Source organism: Chelonoidis abingdonii, chromosome 4 (assembly GCF_003597395.2).
Source record: "Chelonoidis abingdonii isolate Lonesome George chromosome 4, CheloAbing_2.0, whole genome shotgun sequence".
NCBI classification, from domain to species: Eukaryota; Metazoa; Chordata; order Testudines; family Testudinidae; genus Chelonoidis; species Chelonoidis abingdonii.
In genome coordinates, this window is record NC_133772.1 from 79,052,523 (window position 1) to 79,071,158 (window position 18,636).

The window sequence follows — 18,636 nt, forward strand, 5'->3', positions numbered from 1 at the left end:
ACATGTAAATCCCAGATTCTAACCTCCCCATCTAGGCATCCTGAAGCAATGAGTCCCGGGATAGTAGGGTGAAAGGTCACACACCACGGTGTGCGCCGATGTCCAACCAAAGAATGGACACACTTGCCCGTTTTCACCTCTGTGATGTAGATATTGTGATTCACGTGGGTGGAAGCCATGAGGGTCCTGGGAAAAGAAAAGGGTAGAATTAATGCAGGGGAGGGTGGAGAAGAGACAAGACAACAATATGTTGTGCTAACTCAACCAGCTCCATCAGAGTATTATTATTATTTATTATTTGTACTAAGAATATGCAGATGCAGCCCAGTCTCAGGTACATCCATATTTTAGAAATCTGGCCCCTTCGATTCCCTGTCGCTGAGAGAACCCTACGAATATACAAGGACTAAAGCTCAGAGATACAGCACACAACCAAATCCTTCTTCCCTCTCACGAGCTGACTCAGGTCAAATGACACTGAGCTTTCTTCCCTTGTTTCCCAATTCATCCCTCTCACTGCTGTCCCCTCGCCTCCTTCCATCATCCATATTTCCAGGATGCGGGGAGAGAGATAGCTCAGTAGTTTGAGCATAGGCCTGCTAAACCCAGGGTTGTGAGTTCAGTCCTTGAGGGGGCCACTTCAGGATCTGGGGCAAAGATCAGTACTTGGTCCTGCTAGTGAAGGCAGGGGGCTGGACTCGATGACCTTTCGAGGTCCCTTCCAGTTTTAGGAGATAGGTATACCCCCAATTATTATTATAAGACATTAATCCTGCATCATTCTGTCCTGATTTTAGACTGTCAATTCCTTCAGGCAGGCACTCTGAGATTTGGCTCAGTGCCCTGGTACTTCATTGGCACTGTATAAATAGTTTTCGGTGACACCATTTGCTCCCCAGACCTTCCTCCTAACTCCCAGAACAGCTGGGCAGAGCCTCTTCCCTGAACACTATGCAACTCTAACAGGCATTCAGAAATTAAGTGCTAACTGTGTATCATGGGCTGCATAGATGACCTATGTTCATCATCTCTGCAGCACAGAAACCTGAAGTCTCATGTCTGCTGCCAGCTCCTGAACTCTCAAGGGGCACGAGCCTCCACAACCTTTGCTGGCATAACAATATGTTTAAACAAGTAACAAAACAGAAGTCAGTTACCTATCAGGGCTGAATGCCAGCAAGAACGTGGAACGTGGGCTGTCTGGTAGCTCAACTTTCTGAAAAAGCCAATGGAGAAGGAAATATGAGTGTCATATGATCACAGTCTCAACTCTTATCCAAAACACAGACAACATAGGGGACCCCAAAGGAACAAAGAACTCACTCCCCTCCCCACCATCCAGGAACCTGGATGGGTCAGATTCAGCATATCCAGGGGCCATATCTGACACAAAGTGGAACATACCACAAAAAACACAAATATTAATCTCAAATCCCCACCTCCAGATGTGCTGGGACAAACCCACCCGCCAGGTGTGTCCTTCTGTCCCATGACCTTACCTTGCCCTCCCATTTCATCCATCGGGTTTTATCCTCCACCAGCTCCTGCAGAAGCCGCTGAGCGCCCAAGGCTTGGGTGCCACGTTCTCTGCCCCACAGGATCCGCACAGCATTCTTCTCTGGTACAACCTTCATGTCTCTCAGTAGCCACTGTTAAACTAGGGACTGGGATGAGACACCAGTGAGCTCCAGATAACAACAGCCAAGAACCTACAGACAGTCCATCCACATCTGAAGAGGCTGACTCATGGAACTCTAGAAAGAGAGGAGAACTACATCAATGGCAGCTTTGGCTTGGGTGGAAAGAGGAAGGCTTCAAGACCTCATCCACCAGTTACACCACCCCACTTTCCTTTCTTCCATTGTCAAGGCCCTGGGTATTCCATGATTCTGCAGCCAGAGATTTTAATAATCCACTCCTTGGAGTTATACCTCAGAATCTAAACGTTCACCTTTGCTAAAGGTGACCTGGAAAGGAAAGAAAATTGGACTTAGGCCCATTTTTGCTACACTGCAAATGGGATATAGAATGAAGGCCTGAAAGAGGTTCTCAAAAAATGCTTTTTCTGTCTTCAAAAAAAAAAAAAAACCTAACTAAATATTCAGGTCCTGACTATGCTGGATGAGTTTATGCCTAGAAAACTAGTATAAATGACAACACTGTATGCAGCAAGAGAGTGAAAGTTCAGCTGTTAAGAGGGGAAGGGATTTGTCGTCAAACTGTTTAATACTCTTGTTTTTTGCTCATACAGATTCAGTTCTGACCTGTTAACATTTTGAATACAAGAAGTCTTTGTTAAATATTCAGTGACTTCAGTTAGTTATTAGAACTCACAAACTTTCTTTTTGCCCTCCTGCAGGTACTCCAACAAAAACAGGGAAGATCAGGATTGATGTTCCCAATATCTTTTTGTTTAAAATGAAGTAGAAAAAAAATAACCTTTGAAACAGCCTTTTGGGCCTTCTTTGTGCATCAAAAAGAAGCAATAAAGGACACAAGCTATTTAAATAAGCCTTTGCAAATCTCTTTTGTAATAAACATTCGTTTCTACCCATTCCGGTTTCAAAAATGTATTCTCTAAGTGACTCAAGTACAAACTGACAGTGCTCAATTCCAGCTGTAGAGAGAGCCCAAAACAGTAGTTCAAAGAGCTCTGAATTTCCTGGTTAATCACAATAGTTAGGTTGAGTTCAGTCTTATCGCATGAATGCACTTCTCACAAATCCCAACTGCCTTCCCCACCAGTATGTGCCAAAAGCCATTTGAGGAGCCAACTAAGCACACACCTCATCATCACATGATTTTTAGTTCAATGTTCTAAAACATCTCTAACAGGAACACCATCTCTGACACTGGGCATGTCACTTCACCTCTCTGCAGTCTCCCCCTCCCATTTCCCAACCACTATTTGTAAGAACAAGATAACAATTTACATAAGGCCATGTCTACACTATAAACGTTGGTTGATGCAAGTTGTCAGAGTACAGCCACTCAAGTTTATATATTGCTGGAGCACATACATACTTGGCTGCTTGCATCAGCACTGCACATACTCAACAGAAATGCTTGTGTCAATTCAAAGCACAATGTGCCAAAGGTAGATGTCCCAGTGTCCCATGGGCCACTGTCCAGCACAATATCTTTTGGGAAATTTTCACAGTATTTTGAGAGTTAAGTTCCTATCATACAACTTTCTCCTTACCATAATGTCATCCACATCCCAAAATTTTCACACTTTATTAAAAAAATCGCACAAACCCATATGACACTTCTCAGTGTCTGTCATCTCTGGCAGAAGCATGGAGCCAGCAGAGCTCTGCACTAATCTCAAGAACATTGCAAACATGGGGTGTATGATTATGCTGTATTTTCAGACACACAGGAAAGACCATAAGAACACGGGACATGATTTCATTCACAGAGCAGCTATAGAAAGAGAAGTGCCAGTTCTGAGCCCAAGAGCTGAGCACCCACTGGTCAGACTGCATCGTAATATAGATTTGGGACAAGCAGTGGCCACAGAACTTTCTGATATGAAAGGCCACATTCCTGGATCTGTGAACCAAGCTTGCCCCATCCTTTCAGGGCAAGGTCACCAGAATGAGAGCTGCATTGGCAGTGGAGAAGCGAGTGGCAATTACACTCTGGAAGCTTGCAACATCAGATTACTACTGACCAGTGAGAAATCATTTTGGAGTTGGGAAATCCACAGTAGGGGCCATTGTTATGAAAATGTCTAGGGTCATCAATCATCTCCTACTATGCAGGTCTATCATTCTTGTCAATGTGCAGGATCTACTGGATGGATTTGCAGCAATGTGGTTCCTGAATGGCGCTGGGATGACAGACAACACACATATCCCCATTTGGCATCAGCCTACTTTGCCACAGAGTACATGAATAGAAAAGGCTAGTTTTCCATGGTTATACAAGCACTGGTGAATCTCAGAGGATGCTTCACCAATCTCACCATGGGCTGGTCAGAGAAGGTGCACGACGCTCACACCTTTAAAGGACATAAGACTGCTCAGAAAGCTGGAAGCAGGCACATTCTTTCCCAACTGACAGATCACCACTGGTGATGTTGAAATGCCAGTAACGATTCTGGGGGGACTCACCCTAGCCTTTGTTCCACTGACCACCTCAATAGCACCAAGGAAAGATTCACCTACTGGTTCAGCAGGTGCAGAAAGATTGTTGACTATACTTTTGGCAGACTGAAGGGACACTAGAGATGTTTACTCACTAGAATGGATCTCAGGGAGCAAAATATCCCAAAGGTTATAGTATGCAGGACAAAGCAGATACCTATCTGTAAGGCAAAGGGGGAAAAAGCTGCCACCAGGATAGAAGTGGCTGGTGGAGTGGCTGTCTGACGACTTTGCCCAGCCAGACACACAGAATATTACAAAAGCCCAATGTGGAGCAATGCAGCCAACAGTAGCATCCTATGCTGGAGTAGGCTCTGGGCTGAGAACTTTCGGTGCTCTAAGAATGGTGTAGTGTTTGCTGTACATTTAAAAATATGACAAGGTGTTTTCCTGAACCTATGAATTATGTGGCATGGTACACTTACAAGCACCTTGTATTTGAGTACCACTATGCATTCTGCAATGTGTTGGGAACTACTGAAGATAATTTTATTCTCCAAAAATATAACTGAGTGGGAAAAACAGTGGAAAAAAAACACAATGTGTAAAAAAAATACACAGGCAACGTAATGCACTTTTTTTAAACAAATTATCAGAGTGGAACTTTAAAATTGGGAAGGCAGCAAACATTTCTGTCCATTTCAGTGCACAGATGTAATCCATTGGTGTTACATAGATAGCAGCCACGGCTCTCATAGGTCAGCATATGTGAAGCTATGGTTTTCCTCATTGTAGAGTGGTAGGGGGAGGATGTGGCCTGTGGGAGTGTAGGGAACAGCAATCAGAGTTCCCCGAAGACAGCAAATGGTGGGAGTCTGGGATTTTTGGATCAAGCTCTGCAGCATTTGGGTTTGCTGCCTGAGAAGACTTTTTATGTCCTTGTGCACTTCCTTCTCCTTGTCCTGATGGAACTTTCTCCTGTCCTCTTTCTTTCTCCATGCTGCTGGTCATCCTCCAAGCCCTTGGTTCCTGGTCTAATGCAGCACTGGCTTGCAGGATCTCTCAGAACAGGTCCTCCCTTGTCCTCTTCCTGCTCCACCTCATCAGAGTCAGGCATTAGGCAGGTGTGGAGGGGGCACCCCTCAAAACCTTCAGGCTAGAAGCTGCTTATATAAACAGGCATATGCCATTGTATTTACAGTCACAACGGAAAGCCAAAGATCTGTTTCAAAACTCCCTTCCCCTATTTCCAGAAACATTTTTAATAAGAAGTGTTTGTTGACACTTCAGCTTTGGAGTGCCTTGGCACAGCCGTGCTCTCCAGCCCCAGCCAGGGTGAGTATGACCAGAGGTGGGGATGGGGAGATGGGATTTTCTGTAACATAAAGAGCAATAAAATGTTCCCTGGATATGAGTATAGGGTAATGGCACTGAATATTAGCATTATTTTCAACAGGCAGTGGTGGTTTTTAGCAGATCTCTCACTCCTGAGGGTTACAAAGACACAGAGAACATAGGTGCTACTGGTATGCCACTAGCCTCTGTACTCAGCAGTGGTACCAGCCAAAGTCATTGGAGAGTGGCATGGGAAAGCATCCTACCATGGAGGAAGAAATAAGGCTGCCATCCCTATAAACCTTGGGGAGAAGATTACAAAGTATCTCCAGGAAATGTTCACTGAGATCTTTCAGTAGAGTTAACAGGGACATCCCAATGTGCATAATCAAAGTGCTTTTGCGTGCTCCCACACACCTAATCCAACAGGGGCAATGAAAAGTAGATGCCAACTCTACCTCTGTTTGCTGTTCCTCTACCTCTTCTTGTATGAGTAAAACAGTGAAAAGTCTAAACCTGTGTCTTTTTAACTAGGGGAGGGGCCGGGAACCATCTTTAAATTTAAAGATTGTAAGAAAAAAAGAATACATACACACACTTACTCAAGTTCCCTTCCCCTTCATCAGGCTTATCAGTGCTCGCCTGGCTACACTGTGTAAGAGTCCGAAACAGGTCATGGCTCAGGCATGGATGAAGCCCCCCTGCCGTGTCTCTTCCCACCACTCATTGCCGTTTACAGCAGGGGTCTTTGCTCTGGGCTCCTTCAAGGTATCCATGGTGGTCTGCAGGGTGCTGGTGAGATCCCTGCCAAGTATGGCATGTAGCCCGGCAGGTCAGTGGCTTAGCACCAGATCGATTGTTGGCCTCCCTGGCTTTGTGATATCCCTGCCACAGTTTCTTCACTTTCCAGCAGCAGTGCTGCTGATTCCTGTCATAGCCCTTTGCCTGCATCCCCTGTGTAATCCGTTGAGAGATGTCCATCTTTCTACAGCTGGTCCATAACTGTGCCTGCACAGTCTCTTCTCCTCACAGACCCAAAAGACCAAATACCTCCTGCCTAGTCCAGGCAGAAGAGCCTCTAGACTGAGCAGTGTTCTTCATTGCAAGGTCCACGAGCCAGTGGTGGCTCCCATTCACCCTAAGTGAGGCTCACTAGGTTTCCTCTAAGCTGTGCAGCATGCTAAAAATAGCCATGCAGCACCTCTAAAGGGCTACGCAGCAAGGACCTGGAGAGATAGGGGGTGGGCAGGAACTGGGGAGGGGAGCAAGTTGGGGCTTGCAGGGCTGCTGTGGGCAGGGGCGGCTCTAGGTATTTTGCTGCCCCAAGCACTGCAGGCAGGCTGCCTTCAGCAGCTTGCCTGCGGAAGGTCCCCGAAGCCGTGGGACCAGTGGACCCTCTGCAGGCATGCCGCCAAAGTCAGCCTGCCTGCTGCCTTCGCAGCGACCAACAGAGCGCTCCCCATGGCTTGCCGCCCCAGGCACACACTTGGCATGCCGGTGCCTGGAGCCACCCCTGGCTGTGCGCCTCTTCCCTGGCCCTGGAGCTCCCTGCTGCCGGCAGGGGGGAGAGAGGGGCCCCTTCCCCTGGAGCTCCACACTGCCTGCTAGCAGGGGGGAGAAGACTGGGGGGAGTCCTTTGGCTCCAGCCCCGGGGCAGCCTGCCTGCACCCCAAACTCCTCATCCCTGCCCCCCCCCCGGCATCCTAACCCTCTGCCCCAGCCCTGAGCCCCAGTCTGCACCCTGAACCCCTCACACCCAGCCTCTCCCACACCCCAGCCAGAGGAGTCAAAAGAAAACAGGGGAACAAACTGACCAATGAACATTTGGACTGCCTTACATTTGGATTGCGATGACAGGTTACAAGTATTGCATGAACAAAGTCAAGGAGGAAGAGGCACACTTTCATTCACTCAGTTTTTAAAGTAAGTTTTGCATTATTCTGCTCTTAAAAAGTTTACTCACATAGGTGCCTTTTTAATTCCATATATTTTCCTGGATGGGGGAGGGATAGCTCAGTGGTTTGAGCACTGGCCTGCTAAACACAGGGTTGTGAGTTCAATCCTTGAGGGGGCCACTTAGAGATTTGGGGCAAAAAATCAGTATTTGGTCTTGCTAGTGAAGGAAGGGGGCTGGACTCAATGACCTTTCAAGGTCCCTTCCAGCTCCAGGAGATATACCTATCTCCAAACATTTATTTATAAAAGGAGTATTGTTTTATTGTACAAGTAGACATTGTTTTAGTTATACAAATGGTTCTGTAACATTACATCATTAAGGAGTAGTAAGCAATGTGATAATTTAGGAGTTGATGTGGCTCTCACATTGAAGGTTTTTTGCCAAAGTGACCCCCACTTCAAAAATAGTGAAGAGCACTGCTCTAGACCATGGAGCCACCATGGTCAGTTGGGCAGCTGCATACAAAGGAGTGCTGCTTGATGTGCTCACCAAGGTGGGCAGTCAGGAAAGGCATTTCAAAAAACATGCAGGGGGCTTCCAAGGGAATGTGTGGGGCTTCTATTCTGAGTGACCTCTGTGCAGCGTCATTTACAATTATGACCAAAGCTGTCACTGTGGCAGGAAATGGGACATTGTGAGACAGCTGCTAGAGGACTTTTCAGGTTGACACAGTTTGTGCACTGCCTATACTTGCACTGCCTGGACCTCAGTAGGTTGGCCACTGCTCCACACCATTAGGGGAAGTGGATTTACTGCGGCACGGTAACAGGCACTTACTGCGAAAATGGACACCTGCTCAAATAAGTCAATGCAAGCAGACTTATGTCAGGACAACTTTGTAGTGCAGACCAGCCCTAGGTAATAAGAAATTTCCAGGGTTACTGCTTGTGAAATGTATTAAAATATTAAGTGTTACCTAAGGGATATGCACTGTAACAAAGTTTTTGTGGTCACTTGAAATCATCAGATATTGTGACCACCTAGTAACCTATTTAGACAGTTTGAGCTGTTTGGTTCCCACAGATTTGGGTTGGTTGTCCAAAATCTTCCAAGTACAAGTGACTCTCTATACTGTGTCCAAATAAGACACACACCACATGATACTGCTACCTTTTGATCACTACAGGTACAGTACTGTTGTGTCATCTCTACTTAGAATCAAACTCCAGGAGGGCAAGGCCCTTGTGCCCTCTGACTTCTACAGCACTGAAAATATTGTCAATACTCAATGAAGGAGAAAACAGATTACTACAAAAAGGGCAGAAAAGAAGTGACAGTCACATAGACAAGAAGAGACGGATGGCCAAAGTATGAAGCTAGGAATTCTCACTAGAAACCCCACTTAATGGAAAAAAGCTTCTATACTGCTAATCCAAGACAGCAGCCGCTTACAAGGAGGAGCTTGTCTGATGATTTCAAGCCTGACAACTCAATCTAAAGTAGAGCATTTTCCTTTGTAAAAATATAAAAAAGAAGTTAACGCAGTGAATTGCTAAAGGCAGCCTTCTAAAAGAAACGCTTCTCTCTTCCAGCTAAGAATAAAAGCAAACTAAATTCAAGCTAAGCTGATATTAACTGGGAACTTTCAATGGCATTTAAGAGCAAGGACAGAGTAGTAAAGAGAAGAGCTAAAATCCCAGCGCAGAAATCTCCAGCGTAGACAACCCCTCACACTCTAGAATCTATTCTGAAGCCAGCTGAAGACAGACAAGAATAGGACCCCCTCTTAAGGAAAGGCTTCACTGTAAAGCAAAACAGAACTACAAAAGCCACATCCCTCAGGAAGACCCTCTGAAACCAACTGTGCTGGTGAAGAAGACCCAAGAAGGGAAAGGAGAGAAGACAAATTGTCAAAAGTGGGGTACCATCCAGAGCTTCAGAACCTGCTAAGCCATGCTCTGCTGTTTTCAAAACCTTAGCTTCTATTCTGTGGAATTCCAGGTCATCAGATAAAAGTGACCAGGAAGACAAGAGGTTACAAAACATTAAGATTTTTAAGAGACAAGGTGGGTGAGGTAATATCTTTTATTGGACCAACTTCTCTTGGTGAGAGCAGAGCAGATTTGGAGCTTATACAGAGCTTTTTTTCAAGACCTAACCTGAAGAACTCCGTGTAAGCTCCAAAGATATTACCTCATCCACTGTCTCTCTCTAATATCCTGTAAGCGACATGGCTACAACAACACAGCATGAAGATGGCTGTTACTTTACAGTAACAAGTTTGCTTGCTACATTAACGTTTCCAATTGTGCTTACTGAACCATGGGTATTTGCTATGTGGAAATGCCATGATCTCTTAGGTGCATTTTCATATTGTCATCTTAAGTCATTCCGCCTAAATCTTTAGTGTTATGCATAACACAAAGTCATTATTAGACAGCTTGATGCCAACCGCTCAGGGGGAGGTGAAAAAATTCATTTTCATCTCAATTATCTGGTCTCATATCATGCTGCTCTAGGAAAAAAGCCTTAAATCTGAGAACTTGAAGGTTGAACAAGGGAAAAGGGTTATACTGAATGCAAAAAAGGCATTCCCTGAACCATCCCCAACTGAAACTCAGTATGAACTGATCTCTACAATATGGAAGACATTCAGATCTGCTCACACCAGGTCAAGCTGTGTTGGAGAAGGTACTCCAAGAGAGCAGCACTGCTCCACCTATTGTGCTCTGGTCCCAAGTTCATAGCTCTTTGGACTGAGATTCTCATTTATAGAGAACAAAATACTTTGGATCATGACCCCTGTGGAGCTTGCTACCTGTTTTTTCATACCCCTAGCAGGATCTCTTGTGCCCCATCGTTTGAAGGCATGTAGTCAGCACCTACGTGGTAAGCTGCTGAGCTGCCCAGCTTTCTAAAATGTACTGTAGGGCTGACACACTGTACCTGTTCGTGCATATCTGGACACACACAAACAGCCTCCCCCCTAGGCTATAAAGAAGTCTTGAGTGAAGGTTGGATTATAGAGGCTCTCCCTTCTGAGGCTAACCCAATTAGAGCTCACTAAGGATAGAGGTACATCATTTTCCTAGCTTAATGACACTCTGAATGTAGTAGTGAAAGTGGCTTTAGTGGGGAGATGTGGTCTGCAAGCATTTCAGATTGCATTTGTTTCCCTGTGTGTAGGTTCTATTTTGCTGTATCCAGTTTAGTTGTGGGCATCAGCTATATTTATTGGCTTCACTTTAAAAAGCAAGAAACCTTTCATCTTTCTTAATAATGGAGTCTCTTCCTAATTTTCTTACGTAGAGCCAAATCCTTCTATTCTTATCAATATTCCTTATCAGCTTCAAAAGAGTTTTGTCTGAGGAAGAAAAGCAGCATATGGCACAGTTTGTGGTTAAATATGATTGCCAGGTATGACACAGAATGCAAGTGATATTTATTGTATTATATCAGCTACGTGACCCTAAAACAGGACTAGCAGAAGCTCCACAGGCTTGAAATGGTCTACATTCTGGTCTCAGCATAGACAGAAGGTGAAGATCAATGGATCAGGCCTTTCCAGCCCACTGTCTCAGTAGCATTGGATGTGTTATACCGAACATTAAATATCACACCTGAAAGTTAAAAATCAGAATGAGAAGCAGGGGTTTCTTAACTCTCATGTTCTAGGGAAAAAACACTCACAAGTTTTGCCCGACAAGTGCAAGATTAATTATTAGTAGAGTCATTAAAGATCTGGAAAGTTGCCCATTGTACTAGGGAAATTCTACAAGTGGAAAGCCAAATGGTTTTCCACAACTAGTGGCTTTGTTTTCTTTAACAATTTTTCCTTCAGGGCATTTCAGGACACTATAGATTGTGTGTTAGGCTGTTTACAAGTGTGGAAAGAGAATTACCCAGCCCAGACCCAATTCTCCCTGAATCCTGCACCATGCCAGCTATCCTCAAAAGAGTTTTGAGAATTCCCAGTTTCTGAATGAGCTACGCAAGTCCAGCTGTAATTGTTCAGAATCCATAAAGGAGGCTTTTAGCAATCCCAGAATGAATGGAAAACAGGAGATAGAGATCATTACTGTACACCAGGAGAATGTAGGGTGAAGACCATCATGACAAATGGCCAGCAGAAAGCACACTGAACTGATCTGACAGGAACCCATCTGTCAGAGAGGCAATCCAAACAGAAATCTGCCCATGGCAGGAAAGACAGTCAAGAATACATCATTTTGGAACATTCAGCAGATGTTCTGTAACTGACAGTGAGTAACTGGCGAACACTGGCATGTTGCAGAGACTGTGGGTCTCCCCATCTTTCCTTTCCCATTACCCTGATTGCTGTTGTTTCTTGACGAGTTTATATTACACCTTTCTCAGGGACCACAGCTGGTTTTGATGCAGGGGAGGATTTCAGACAGCGTCAGCACAAGTGAATTATCCACTAAAGACACTGGAAAAGAATTTCTTATGGCCTTACAGGCTCTTAAAATAAGAATAGCAGAGAATCCTGTGGCACCTTATAGACTAACAGACGTTTTGGAGCGTGAGCTTTCGTGGGTGAATACCCACTTCTTCAGACGCAGGTAGTGGAAATTTCCAGGGGCAGGTATAAATATTGGCGTATTGTGGGGCCATGCAGGTGCCCATAGCAGTGCACTGATCTGGAGGTATATGTTGTCAAACTTGGAAATGTTGTGTGTGAGGATAAAGGCACAGAGCTCAGCAGCCAGTTGTTCTGTGGCATCATCAGGGATACTGTTCCTAACAGCTTGTATTCTATCTCTGTGTGGGATGTTTGTGTAGAGAGCCTCTACATCCATGGTGGCTAGGATGGTGTTTTCTGGGAGGTGACCAATGCGTTGTAGTTTCCTCAGGAAACAGTGGTGTCACGGAGATAACTGGGAGTGCTGGTGGCATAGGGTCTGCTATGGGCACCGCATGGCCCCACAATACGCCAATATTTTTATGGCTGACCTGGAACAACGCTTCCTCAGCTCTCATCCACTCACGCCCCTTCTCTACCTACGCTACATTGAGGCATCTTCATCATCTGGACCCATGGGAAGGAGACTCAGAAAAATCCACCACGATTTCAACAACTTCCACCCCACCATCAACCTCAGCCTGGACCAATCTACACGGGAGGTCCACTTTCTAGACACCACAGTGCAAATAAGTGATGGTCACATTAACATACCCTATATCGAACCTACCGACCGCTACGCCTACCTCATGCCTCCAGCTTCCATCCCGGGCACATCACACGATCCATTGTCTACAGAAGCACTGAGGTACAACCGCATCTGCTCTAACCCCTCAGACAGAGACCAACACCTACAAAATCTCCACCAAGCATTTTCAAAACTACAATACCCGCACGAAGAAATCAGGAAACAGATCAACAGAGCAGACGTGTACCCAGAAGCCTTCTACTGCAAGACAACCCCAAGGAAGAAACCACACGGACTCCACTGGCCATCACATACAGCCCCCAGCTAAAACCCTCCAACGCATCATCAGGGATCTACAACCACCTGGACAATGATCCCAACATTCACGGGCTTGGGTGGCAGACCGATCCTTGCCCACAGACAGCCTGCCAACCTGAAACGTATTCCACCAGCAACTGCAACACCGTACCATAGTAACTCTAGCTCAGGAACCAATCCATGCAACAAACCTCGATGCCACTCTGCCCATATCTACACCAGCGACACCATCACAGACCTACACCAATGCCACACCATCACTGGTTCATTCACTGCACGTCACCAATGTAATATACGCCATCATATGCCACAATGCCCCGCTGTATGTACATCGCCAAACTGGACAGTCACTACGGAAAAGGATAATGGACACAAATCAGATATCAGGAATGGCAATATACAAAAACCTGTAGGAGAGCACTCCAGCCTCCCTGCCACACTATAGCAGACCTTAAGGTGGCCATCCGGCAGCAAAAAAAACTTCAGGACCCAGACTTCAAAGAGAAACTGCTGAGCTTCAGTTCATCTGCAAATTGACACATCAGCTCTGGACTAAACAAAGACTGTGAATGGCTTGCCATTACAGAACCAGTTTCCTCCTTGGTTTTCACACTCTACTGCTAAGAAAGGCCTCACCCTCCTGATTGAACTAACCTCGTTATCTCTAGCTTGCTGCTAGCATATATATACCTGCCCCTGAAATTTCCACCTACCTGCGTCTGAAGAAGTGGGTACGTCCCACCCACGAAAGCTCACGCTCCAAAACGTCTGTTAGTCTATAAGGTGCCACAGGATTCTCTGCTGCTTTTACAGATCCAGACTAACACGGCTACCCCTCTGATACTTAAAATAAGAATCTCATCTTTCCAGCACTTCATAGGATTGGTTGGTCATGTGCCAAATCAATCACTGAAAGCCTTCTCTGATGAGTGAATCTGAAAGGGGTAGGACCACCTCTACCAGTAAAAAGGCTGAAAGCAGCAAATGTTGTGCATCTTCTGCACACAACCCCTTGTGACAAGGTCAAGCCAGGTGGCTACAGGACAATGATCCTATTGGGATCCTGAAGGACCTCCCCCCAGCCTAAGGGGAGGATCCATTGGGCCTGGAAACCAAATGATTCCAGGGGACAACTAATGAAATAACAGAAACAGGAGCATGGTCAAAGGGTCAAACAAAGGAAACCTGACTGGGACACCAAGCAGAGAACCCCAGACAGCGCCCACTGCTCCTCGAAGGTGTCAAGGAAGCCATTGGACGCCGCCCAGAGGAACTCTGCCAGGACTACAGCAGAGTGATCCTTTTGAGTACTGGGACATGGGTGAGCGCTAGTTCGCCCACTGCTGAAAGCCCCTCCTCCAGCCTAGGGAGGGGTTACTAAACCCAGAACCCAACTGAGTTCGGGGGACAACAAAGGTAACAACAGGAACAGGCGTGAGGGTCAAAGGGCTAAAACTAAGGAACCAGAAGGGGACACCAAGCAAAGAACCCCAGACAGCGCCCACTGCTCCCCAAAAACATCGAGAGAGCTGGCAGATGTTCCCCAGAGGAACTCTGCCCTGACTATAGGAGAGTGATAGAAGGCAGATATATTAGCCTCAGATTAAGCAGGTTCTTTTTCCCTGGGTAAGGTAAAAAGGGAGTTATTAGGACACCTGGAGCCAATTAAGAAGCTGCTAGAATCCATTAAGACAGGCAGGCTAATCAGGGCACCTGGTTTAAAATGGACCTCACTTCTCTCAGTGAGGGGCACGCAAGGAGCTGAGAGTGAGAGGGCTGGAGGACTGAGGAGTACAAACGTCAGGAGGAAGGTCCTGTGGTGAGGATAAAGAAGGTATTGGGAAGAGGCCATGGGGAAGTAGCCCAGAGAGCTGTAGCTGTCACACAGGCGTTACATGAAACACTGTAGACAACTGTGATCCACGGGGCCCTGGGCTGGAACCAGGAGTAGAGGGCAGACCCTGGTTCCCCCCAACTCCCTACTGGAAACAGCAGGAACTGACCTGAACTGTGGGTTCCACCAGAGAGGAAGGTCCCCGGCCTGTCCCCCGACCCACTAGGTATATCAGCAGAGACTGTGGGGATTGTTCTCCTTCCTTTTCTCCATGCTGGCCAGTGATGAGGTTAGCTGAGTGAATGGCAGGTTTAAGCCACTAGCAAAAGTGGCCAAAATGAGGGCTGCTGTGAATCTCTGAGGTGAGCAAATCCGCCACTAAGCACAGGACCCACAAAAGCAGAGGAGGAACTTTGTCACACCCCTTAAAAAAAACATTAAAGTCTTTCAACCTCCCTGCTGCCCAAAGAAGTCCTAAGTGACTGACAAAGGCAACATCAAGTGAAATATAAAAGCTGTCTCTGCCTATGCATTCTGGAGGACAAAAGGAAGCCATGAAGAGAACTTGCAAACAAACTTTGCCGGGAAAGCGACACTGCCTCAGAAGGAGAACACGGCACTGTTGGCTGCTGAACTCGAGCCTGGCCACAGAATAAGATTTTAGGATTCTGCGTGTTTGCTTTAACAATTAAGTTGTGTTCCTCATGGCGCTCCCTCAATGAGAGAGAGTGCATTCACGACCCCAAATGAAGTTGAAGAATACTGCAGGAGGAGTGAAGTGATGTGCTGCTGCCCTGCAAGAAAACCAGTAAAGAAAAACCTACAAATCAGACACCAACATTTGGTAAACTGTTCCAGGCTCATGGCACAGCCCTAACCTTCTCAACGGTAGGATACAGAGGTGGATTCTCCAAGAATCAAGATCACTGAGGATAATGCCTCCTGGCCAGTCAGACACAAAAAGCATTTTGGGCCTCCACAAGTACACCCCACTTTGACAACCAGAAGACAAGTGTCTTCTATTGAGGATGCTACAGCAGGTTGCTGCTAGTTTCTCAAAGTACTTCCCCTGCCAATCAACTTCCCCTCTATTTTACCGGGGATTGATCCTGAGACAAATTTTCATCAAGACCCCTATTTCTTTTAGTAGCTGAGAAGAGAGCACTGTACACACTTACAACAGAGCTTGGTGTCATCTTACTGGTGGCACTGCAGTCCACACAGTCCCCCAGAACATTACAGCTGGAGACAGGATAAGACTGAGCTCTCCGAAACCCAGTGGTAAAGGCTCTCTGGGAGGAGGAGCAGATGCCCATCACAACCTCCGAAACCTATGCAAGAAAAAAAAAAAAAAGCAAAACCAGCTTAACACAACTCTATCTATTCCTGCTAGGTTCAGCACAAAGGAACAATAGTCCCAAGAGATCATCCATTAAACACAACCAGCTTCTTTTCTATGCCATCTGCCAGACTGAAAGGAGTCTAGGATCTCATAGGTGAAGAGATGCTGCCAGCGGTAGCATTCCACAGTCTTAGATTATCTTATTCAAGAAAGACAGACTGGGAGTAGGGGCAGCTGTTGGCAAGGTCATTAACTTCAGGAGCAGATTTGCTTAACATTGACAGGACCAACATGTGTTTTAGAGATGTTTGGAGAGCGGGGAGAAGAAGAGACAGAGCCATGGACTGGAACTCAGAAGACCTGGTTTGCATTTCAGGCTCAGCCACTGGCCTATTAGGTGACAATGAGAGTCATTTCCTTCTGTGCCTCCATTTTTGCAGTTGCAAAATGGGGATGATACTGCTCTCAGATGTAAGACAGGAAAAGCACTATAAGAGCTAAGTATTACCTCATTCACAAAGGAACCCTAACTCTCTCTCCAGATTTCATTAATCAAATAGTGAATTGAATCAATGACCAGGAGGTGGCGTGAAATTCCAACACTTTCAGAACCTCTGCTTTCCAGACAGGCAAGGTTGATTTTCCTTTCTGTACCGGCTCGATATCCACGATTAGGGCCCTACCAAATTCACAGCCCTGAAAAACACATGATGGGCCATGAAATCAGACCTCCCTTGTGAAATCTAGCTATGGGAGGGTAGTGGGAGAGGCAGGGCTAGGGGCACCCCAGCTGGGGGCTCCTAACTGCTAGTCTGCTCTAGGCAGGGGGCAGGTCTGCACAGCTGATCTCAGTGGGAGATCAGACCCACCTCCAGGTACCTCCCTCAACTGCAGGAAGCTTCATGCCTGCTGCCTTCAGAGCCCAGCCCCGAAGACGGTGCAGAAGTGAGGGTGGCAATCCTGTAACCCCCTACAACCTCCCTACTCCACAATCTCCTTTTGGGTCAGGACCCCCATGGTAACACCACCATGATATTTCAGGTGTAAACATCTGAAAACATGAAATTGACTAATTTTAAAACCCACTGGATGTGAAATTGATCAAAATGGACCGTGAATTTGGAAGGCCCCTAGGTATGATCACTTCTTGCAGCATGAAATACTGGAATCTGAACTATGTAAACACAGTTTAGAATGATAACATGGCCCTCTATCCAGAACAGTTCTACTAGTCTAACTTTTACAGAGGTTACAGCAGAAGAAAAGGGCCTCTCAGCATCCTTCTCTGCAGTGGCATAGGACCATATGAACTTGTGAGGCTGCAGTCCATGAGCTTAACATCTAGTCTTCTGTTTAGTGACTCTAACCCTCTGCCTTTCAACTTCGTTTCTGGCAGGTCATCCATGATCATATCATGATCATCACATAGTTCTTGTTCTTCCTGCTTTTATTCAAACTTTAAAGAGAGACTTCTTTCTGGGGTTGTAACAGGGCACTTAAAGACGGCTGCAAGGAAGTTTAATGAATATGCAGTGGAGACACAAAGTATGTTATGATGCAAATCTTAAGTAAGGATTTCAGAGCATTTTACTCAGAGTTAAGACCAACACCTTCCCCTCCTGTGACACAGGTGTTATAAAATGGGAGGTATAAGGAGATGAAATTACTTATTAAGTACAACACCAGAACAGTGGCAGAGTCAGAACTAGAACTGCAGAATCCCAATACTCAGCCTTCTGCTCTAACCACAAGCCTACACTGTTCCCTTGTATTTGATTATACCATTTGATAGACCAATACCTGAAACTACATAAGTATTATAGTACACTAGGGTGGGAAAAGAAAAAAATCCCTCCCCAAATTTGAAAAAAAGTGTTCTACCATTTATTTTAAACATTCATGTAATGGTCTCTTGTTGGTGATCTGTCTTGTGGCATAGGATGCATTCATGGAATCCTACTTTTGACCCTCATTGTTATGACTTTACTCATGAAAAAATCTGCACCATAGTTACACTGGAAGAAGTAGTTCCCTGCAACTATTTCAGCCATTGTCTTAGAGCTCCAAGAACCTGAAGTCTGTCAGCTCTCAAGCTACACCATAAGATAGTGTTATTAGGATGGAGAAAGGAGATAGAAACGGATAGACAGACTGATCCCCATGATGCAAGATGGATTTCAGCAACTTTACAGAGGCTCGATCCTCTACAGCAGGGGTCGGCAATCTTTCAGAAGTGGTGTGCCACGGCTTCATTTATTCACTGTAATTTAAGATTTTGTGTGCCAGTAATGCATTTTAACATTTCAGAAGGTCTCTTTCTATAAGGCTTTAATATATAATGAAACTATTGTTGTATGTAAAGTAAATAAGGTTTTTAAAAATATTTAAGAAGCTTCATTTAAAAATGAAATTAAAATGCAGAGCCCCCCGGACCAGTGGCCAGGACCCGGCCAGTGAGAGTCCCCTGAAAATCAGCTCGCATGCCGCCTTTGGCACACGTGCCATAGGTTGCCTATCGCTGCACTACAGTCTGTGTACACAGAAAGCTCTCACTGAAGTTAATGGAAAGTCAACTTGCATGGCGATTACAGAACTGGGCCCAGAGTTAGGGATGAGGCAGCACTTTCATCCCAAGACTGTTTTTAGGC

At 45.7% G+C, this 18,636-nt stretch overlaps 1 protein-coding gene across 4 annotated transcripts in view; it reads right to left on the reverse strand.

Moving 5' to 3' along the window:
• AMBRA1 (autophagy and beclin 1 regulator 1) overlaps positions 1 to 18,636 on the reverse strand; it is a 190,321-nt gene that overhangs the window by 165,161 nt on the left and 6,524 nt on the right. For all 4 annotated transcript variants that reach the window (XM_032775083.2, XM_032775082.2, XM_075065286.1 and 1 more), the window contains exons 2-4: positions 1,500 to 1,754; positions 1,158 to 1,216; positions 3 to 186 (exon numbers count right to left, since the gene is read on the reverse strand). In XM_032775083.2, the coding sequence (XP_032630974.1) occupies positions 3 to 186; positions 1,158 to 1,216; positions 1,500 to 1,634 (378 nt within the window). In that variant the 5' untranslated portion in view covers positions 1,635 to 1,754. The remainder of the gene's footprint in view (positions 1 to 2; positions 187 to 1,157; positions 1,217 to 1,499; positions 1,755 to 18,636) is intronic.